The sequence below is a fragment of the Centrocercus urophasianus genome, unplaced genomic scaffold (assembly GCF_019232065.1).
Source record: "Centrocercus urophasianus isolate 14NV4802_14NV808 unplaced genomic scaffold, USGS_Curo_1.0 seq_10, whole genome shotgun sequence".
Classification (NCBI taxonomy): domain Eukaryota; kingdom Metazoa; phylum Chordata; class Aves; order Galliformes; family Phasianidae; genus Centrocercus; species Centrocercus urophasianus.
The window spans coordinates 66,749,433-66,757,037 of NW_024884142.1; the positions used below are offsets into that span (position 1 = coordinate 66,749,433).

Sequence of the window (7,605 nt, forward strand, 5' to 3'; positions counted from 1 at the left end):
AGGTCCAACAAATTTGACAGCACAAGAATTTTCAGCTGGAGTTTGCATCTCAAAAATCTGTAGGCAACCAGGTATCACCAGTTCCCGGAACAAATTTCATTATGTCATAATGTTGTACTGAAAACTGCACAGACTGTTTCAGTCAATGATGTCACAGTGAACTATTTATAGTTTTCTCTTTTCTTTCTTTTTTTTCTTTCTTTAATATGCCCTTGCCTTACACGCAACAAGTCAAGCAGGCATCTCATCCACCACTCACCTTCAGACCGATATGGAAAGTATCCTCCTTGCTCTACAACGGAAACAAGAACTGGATCCTGTAAAATGATGTGAACTGACCTTTACTTTCATATGAAAACAAACAAACAAAAAACATTTGCAAATCGTTGTCTGAAACTCACTTATTCTGTAAGTGGGATAAAGTGCAAACAAAAGTGTTATTTCTTTGATGCACCTTCTTGAAACATGGCTCAGACTCATGGTTTCAAGATTCAGACTCAAGACTTTTCTCTTAGCAGGAGTTTTTTTCGAGAAACATTTTGCAACATTTATTACTTGGAGGAAGAGATATTTAAGAGGTCTTAGTATTGTGATGATATTAAATATATTTTCTTGACTATTTTATCATACTTAGAAAAAAATATTTTCTATCAGGAACAAGTTTGAGAGGTAAAAATCTCTTGAAGTCAATGAAAATAGAAAATTATAAAGGAACTGATTAAGCTATCAACCCTAGAGTTCATCTGCAGAACCTTTGATTTAGTTCTACAGGCCTTGTGGATCATGGCTGCATTTGCAGTTTCCAGTCTGTCAGAAGAACTGTTTATCCACAGCTGCCAAGATCGGGGCAGAAATTTTAGTATTCCTTTTTCAGAATGCATTAAGTGAGCATGAAGTTAAAGACTGCAAATATGGCTTCTACGGAACCTCTTGGTTACCACCATGCCTTCTGTTTAACAAAATTATTGTGATTTCATTGTATTTGCTGGTTACAGTTCTTCAAAAGCCTTCTGCAGGCATGCACCCTTCGGACACATCGCTGTCAATGATAAGATGTTCATTTTACTATTTTCTAAGCTTCTCCCTTGTCCTCACCTCATGACTATTGCACCACACGAGCAAAGCTTCTCTGCTGTGTGTTTACTCCTGCTACCGATGCTGGAAGTCTTGCAGTTCTTGCGGGCTGTCAAACTCCTCTCTCTGTTGGAGGCCTGGTTTCCACACCAACAGGAATAAAGTGTGGACCTCGCAAACACTCACTAGAGCTAAGCACGCATTTACACTGGTGACCCTCTTCTGCACCCTTGGCACGCGCTATAGCCGCCCTTCGACTAACGACAATTTTACAACCCATCATTGACCCTTCGTTTACCACACTCGCACGCGCCGTGCACGCGTAGCTCCGCGGAGCAGCCGGCAAGGGGCGCTGTGCGGCGGGCTCGGCGCGCGGAGGGAGCGGGCTGCGGATCACCTGCAGCAGCGGGGGGGCCGGGAGCTCCGCCCCCCTTCCCGCGGTTAATCGCATCCTCCTCCGCCCGTAGCAGGCACTGGCGGCGCGGCGGGCAGCGCCGTCCACCTGCGGCAGGCGCGCGGGCATCCGCAGCTCTCTCGCTCCCTGCCGCAGAGCGGTGCGGCCGTGAGCAGCGTCCGGGTGAAGGAGACAGAGAGAGAGAGGGAGCCATGGCCGAGGGGGGCGAGGGCGAGGACGAGATCCAGTTCTTGAGAACTGTAAGTGCCGCGCCGGTTTGGGGCAGGGTCTCGCGGGGGGAAGGCGGCTGGGGGCGATGCTCTGAAGAGAGCTCAAGGTGGGGAAGCCGCGTGCACGGGCGAGGAGGCAAGAGAGCAACGGGGGGAGCCCCGCAGGGGCTTTGCTTTCCGCTGAGTAGCCCGTGCCCCCTGCCCGCGGGCGTGGGGGTGCGAGTTACCGCTGGCTTCGCTTAACGGGGCTGGGAGGAGAGGGTAACGGTACGGAGGCGGCGGTGCGGGGGCACGCGGGAGGGGGAGGCGCGTGCTGGGAGCCCCCGCCGCCTCCGCGAGTATCTGAGCTCGGCTCCTGCCCGCCGCCGTGCTCGCGTACTGCGGATACTCAGCAGGCTGCGCTCCCGGCTTAGGGGGCTGAGACCGCGCTCCTTCTGCAACAACGGAATAGAACAAATCGCCTCTCGAGGTGCCCACTAACTTGCAGGCGTTCTCCTCGCTGTACACGGACTAACACAGCTCTTCTTTCTTGGTGTGAGCATCCTCAGCCCAAAGCATGTAAAGGCGCTGGAGCATTTCTTCTCCTGAGTTCAGTTAATTTGTCTGAAGCACTGCGCTTCTTGCTTATCTGGATTATTTTTCTTCATGCAATTCTTTGTTTACCTTCTGGGCCATCTCCTGAGTGCTCTCTGTAGCTGCAATCCTAGTAAGTTTTGGAGATAGGTATATTTGAACGGTGCAGCATACAAACCTACTCATAGTTCTAGGAAAAATTGCTGAGATACCCATTAGGTAGAGAAAGAGATGCTGAAATGGTGTGGTAAAGCTTATTTTCTTTCTTTCTTTCTTTCTTTCTTTTTTTTTAAGTGCAATCCAATGTAAAAAATGTTGATGACTAATGTGTAGCAACAAAATATATTTAAAAAGGATGGAGAAGCAAATTGCACAGCCTGTGCAAAGCACTTCACATGCCATTTGCAGCATTATGGAGCTTAGATTTCAATCTTCTTGTGGCTTTTTTTTTTTTTTTTTTAACCAGAAGCTGGAAAGTAATAGGCATGCATCCTGTTATAATAACATTTATTATTATTATTATTATTATCATTATTATTATTTCTTTTGAGTTCTTGGAAATTGTGGTTGTACAGGGAGGGACAAGGCTGTTATGCAACACTAGCATGAAAACTGTCAACTTTCTTTCTTCTTGACATTATTCGATTTCTATTGTGGTGTTGTGTAACACCTGAAGACAAACCAGAAGATACTTTGTTGAAAGAAAATGTGTAAAATCAATGTGTACTTTTTTATTGTTTGTCCTCTTCCTGGAAAATGCTTTTGAAATACTTGTGCCGTCACAGAGAGGCTTACTGCAGTTCTGTTTGTTAGGCTTAGCTCATGAAACGCTGTTATCTGAATACTTAATAGGGAAAGCGACGCTGTGGACATGATAATGCTGCCATGCACATATAGAGTAGTGCTGAACTATTGCACCTGACAGCAGCAGCACGTTACGTAAAACAGCACTCCTGATAATGTGCATCAGGCTTAATAGACTTCTGGCCAACGCAGCCTTAGACCATGCTTAAAAAATCTGTAGAATGTTGTACTGATGGAAAGTGACCTTGAATGTGATAAACTGAGGCATGGGGGAATTCATGTAGTGAAATAATGGAAGACCTGAGAAATAGCCTTTTCATGTGATGTTTTTGAACCTCTAATCTGTAGTTACATGCAAGTAATAATTTTAACTTCTCTTTTCCTTGTGCTTTGTGGAAGTCATGATCGTGGCTTGGAAAAGTCAATTGCTTTAAGATGTAATCTCAGTGTTTCAGTTCTTCTGCCCTTAAAGTTTGGTTTAGTACTCCCTGGAGCTGTTGGATACCTTTGGCTTTCTGAACGATGTTGATAGAAAGCACTGCAAGTCAAATGTTACTTGTGAGTTGCCTCAGTTTCTCCTTTTAGTTGTTTATTTTCAAAAAAGTAATTGGGGATAAATGAATTCATGAATGGATTGGTAGTTAAAATAGAAAATATCAAAAAACATCATATACCAGCAAAAAAGCTTTCTGTGCGATGAAAACCTTAATCATGACATCTGTAGACCTGCTGCATATAAACAGTGTTCTTTGAATTTTCTTCTTTTGATACATCAGGATAAACTCTATGAAAATGTGGGTTCTCTTTCTGACACTTCAAAATTTGTAATATCTTTAATTTTCTCTGGGATTTAAGTAGAATTTATAATTTGTAATATTTCAAGAGAAATGTGAGATTTCCTTCAATAAAAAGATTCCTTTCATTGTAGCTAGCTATTAAACTGAATTTGTATTTGCCATCTATGTGTTGATGCATATTGGTGTGTGTGTGTATACGTGTGTATATATATATATAAAAAATATATATATAATATATATCTATATATAATATGTGTATTATATATATGTATATATAAATATGTATATAAAACTTAGGTTTTCACACATTCCTGCTTTGCCTAACGATTCCTCTTCTTTTGGTTCTCTTATATATATATGTATATATTTTTTTTTTAATGAGGTGACATCATGCATTTCCTCCTACAAATTTGCTGCTAGGGTGCTTTATGTTTCTCTTCAGAACAAATTGAGGTTTGACATGTCACTTCTGGAAAGTAAATGTAACTTGTTAATGCTCTGGACTTCTGGAAATATCTGTCCTTACACTGGTTGAGACAACTTTAGATAGATTGGAATTCAGCTCTCCTTAGTGAAGTCTTGTATAGTCATGTGAATGACATGCTTCTCTACTGACAGTAGTCTCTTTCATTTGCTGAATATTGTGTGGAGGTAGCTTTATGTTGATATATATCCCCTCTAAGGCTTGGTCATATGCTACTGTGTCTTCCCCCACTGTAGGCATACGTGCTGTGTAAGGGTAGTAAAGAGGAGCAAATAGCATGCCTTTGCTTGTATTAATCTGAGGGATGGCTTCTTTCCCGTGCAGGATTTTAAATCTTTTTTTTTCATTTTAAAAAGTATAAAGATATGTCCACAATAAGTTTTAATTGATTAGTGTTCAAGAATGTAAACAATTCATGATTAACAGGGAAGTGACTTGCTTGTTTTTTTTCTTCACTTGCCTAGAGTTAAAATAATTCAGAGTTCCATGAAAAAAAAAAAAACAAACCATAATGTGCAAAGGCTCCTTCCGTAATGTCATAATGTGTACGTGCAAGGAATGTGGTGGTTTTTTTTTTTTTGTTTTTTTGTTTGGTTTTTTTTTTTATATAGTGCAGAACCCCCATAAAGGAAGGCCTTTGAAGGGGGAATATAAAGCTATAAAGCCAAGGATGGAATTAAACCAGGTACATTGTTTCTACAAAACGCTGCTGGGAGTATCTTGTGTATCGGTTAAAGGTGTTCTGAGCTCTGGAAGCTGTTCTGTACCTAGGAGTGATGTGAAATGTTGTAATGTAGCTATTAGACCTTCTGATGTTCCTGATGGCAGTACGTATGGTTTTCTGGAACTGTGGAATTTCTTCCACTAAAGACAAGTGCTCTTGGTGTTTATGGTAGGAGATGTCATCAAGGCACGTTGAAGTGAGGCTGTTAGGGTTACAGTCTTCTGCACAGTTACTATTGGAATACTGATGTTCTCCTTTGTGCTCTTTGCTGCTGCTTTTTTAGTTTTTTCCCTTCAATTCTCATTTGTTTAATAGTTTCTCTTGCTCCTGTGAGTGTATTTTGTACTGCCTTATCTTCCACATAGACTTAATTGTTTTGAGTGTGACTGTCAGAGGGAAGTGTAAAGGTACTTTTCAACACTGGAAGTGTACTTTTAAATTAAGTTAAATGTTACTTAGGTTTGATGTGGAAAAGATTTTATTAACTTAGTGCTGGGATGTAGTACTTCAGATAATAAAAGAATAGAGTTCATGGCAGAGAATTTTTCTTCGCTCAGAATTGAATAATGTGATTTAAATGTGATTGCATTTGAAGAACAGGAGTTCCTTGACTCCAGAATCTGTTGTAAATGTCCTTTGTTATACACAGCATTTAAACAAAGAATGTAACTCCAAATCTGATTAAGAAATCATATGCTTTGCCCATCACGAATGAAGATATTGTGGAACTACAGAACAAAGAAGGCTCCTGGGCAAAGATGATGTTAAAGTTATTGTAAAATAATAAATAAGAATTGTTGTTCTGTGCATCAGAAATGATTTTTTGTCCTTTTTTTTTTTTTTTTTTCTTTCTTTAGTGCTTTTCAAACACTGCTCATCTTTTAAAGAATTTTATCATAATATATTAGGTTCTGAGGGGTGCAGCCATCGAATGTACAAATGCAGCTGACAGAATAGACTAAGGAGAATGCTGAAAACAACTTCGGATGTTAGGAACAATTTTAGAAGGAGGTAACACTAAGAAACACGTCGGCTACCTTTTGTTTATATTAATAAACCATCCCCGTAACTATTAGTACGTGACTTGCAATGATTCACCAGGGACTGGCACAAGAGACCACGGTTTAACAGCTCATGTGAAGAGTGGCTTGCCTGCAATTGCAGCATCTGTACCTTCCTCTCTGAGACACTGCACTGCAGTATGGATACTGAATATGATCTCAATTTCTATTGTGGAATTGAGCTGGACAGACAGCAGTGAATGCGTTTTAGCTACTCCATTTTTTACTTGGGAATTGTGTGAATGTTTTACATCCAAATATTCTAATGCCAAAAATGCTAGGCAAGCATTTTATACTGCCATTAGGATAATATTACTGGATAAAATCAGTTGTTCTATCTGCAAACTGTCTTGTCCAGTGTTCTGCATCTGGAGAGGACCTGTACCAGATATGTGCAAAAGAGGTTAAAGAAGCTCTGTGGTGAGCAGTTGGCCCACCAGAGAGAGAAGTTTTGTGCTGGTCTTGTGAACTGATTGACTCATGTATTTTGATGCACAGAGATCTTCTCTTATTTTCAGTGTCTGGGGATGCACTGATAAATGCTGCTCCTTAGGGTTTTGAAGGTCTGAGGGAAAAGCTATTCCAGGAACTTAAGCTGTGGAAAGGCTGTAAAGACAGAATTCCAGTATGAACACTGGTTAACTTCTGACTGTAGATTTAATGCATCTCGATATCTTCATCTGCCTTTGACTTCTTTATTTTAGTGCTATAGCCATTTTTTCTTAAAGGTGGTTTCTCTACTGCATGTTTGTATGGGAAGTGCACAGGATGGTTCTAATTAAGAAATGTGAAGAAATATGTAGGAAAGAAGGCTGCATCTAGAAAGTACGTAAATTAAATTGAAAATCAGGGATCTTTTCCTACTGCTTTTCTTTAAACTTAGGGATGCTTTGTATTAAAACAGTGTTGGTTTTCTCTAAACTCTACACAAACGTTTTCTTCCAATTTAATAAATGGAAGATATAAAATTAAACTTGGCTGTATATAGACAGCAAAAGAGAAGTTAAAAATGGTGTACACGTAGGGACTGAGTTTTCCTGTACTTCCTGATTATGATCTCAGTGACATAAATCTGTTCTGTGTTATTTGATGACACAATTTCAATGAATTAATGGGTTAATGAAAGAAGTTTTTTTTTTTTTTTTTTTTTTAATTTTTCTTAAATCTTTCTTAGCGTGATGTGATTTGAACTGTGATTGATTAAGATTAAGGATGTCAGCATTGTTCTTTCTGTATTGTCTAAGCATTTTTTTTTTGTTAATCTGTGTCCAAAATGAGTTGTCTTTCCAGTTATTAGCAAATCATTACTTGGAAATGCTATAAAGAAGTCTTACAGAGTGCTCTGCTTAGTAGTACATATGTATGTTTGCTGCTATATGTTTGTTATATGTTGATTTGCTTAAAAAAAAAGAATTGGCACTACTTTTTTTTTTTTTTTTTTTTTTTTTTTTTTTTTTTTTTTTT

The 7,605-nt window shown here is 39.6% G+C and overlaps 1 protein-coding gene across 1 annotated transcript in view; it reads left to right on the forward strand.

Moving 5' to 3' along the window:
- The first annotated feature begins 1,680 nt into the window (after positions 1-1,680).
- Positions 1,681-7,605, forward strand: part of RYR2 (ryanodine receptor 2) — a 340,802-nt gene continuing 334,877 nt past the window's right edge. The window contains exon 1 of the mRNA XM_042817920.1: positions 1,681-1,728. Within this exon, the coding sequence (XP_042673854.1) occupies positions 1,681-1,728 (48 nt within the window). The remainder of the gene's footprint in view (positions 1,729-7,605) is intronic.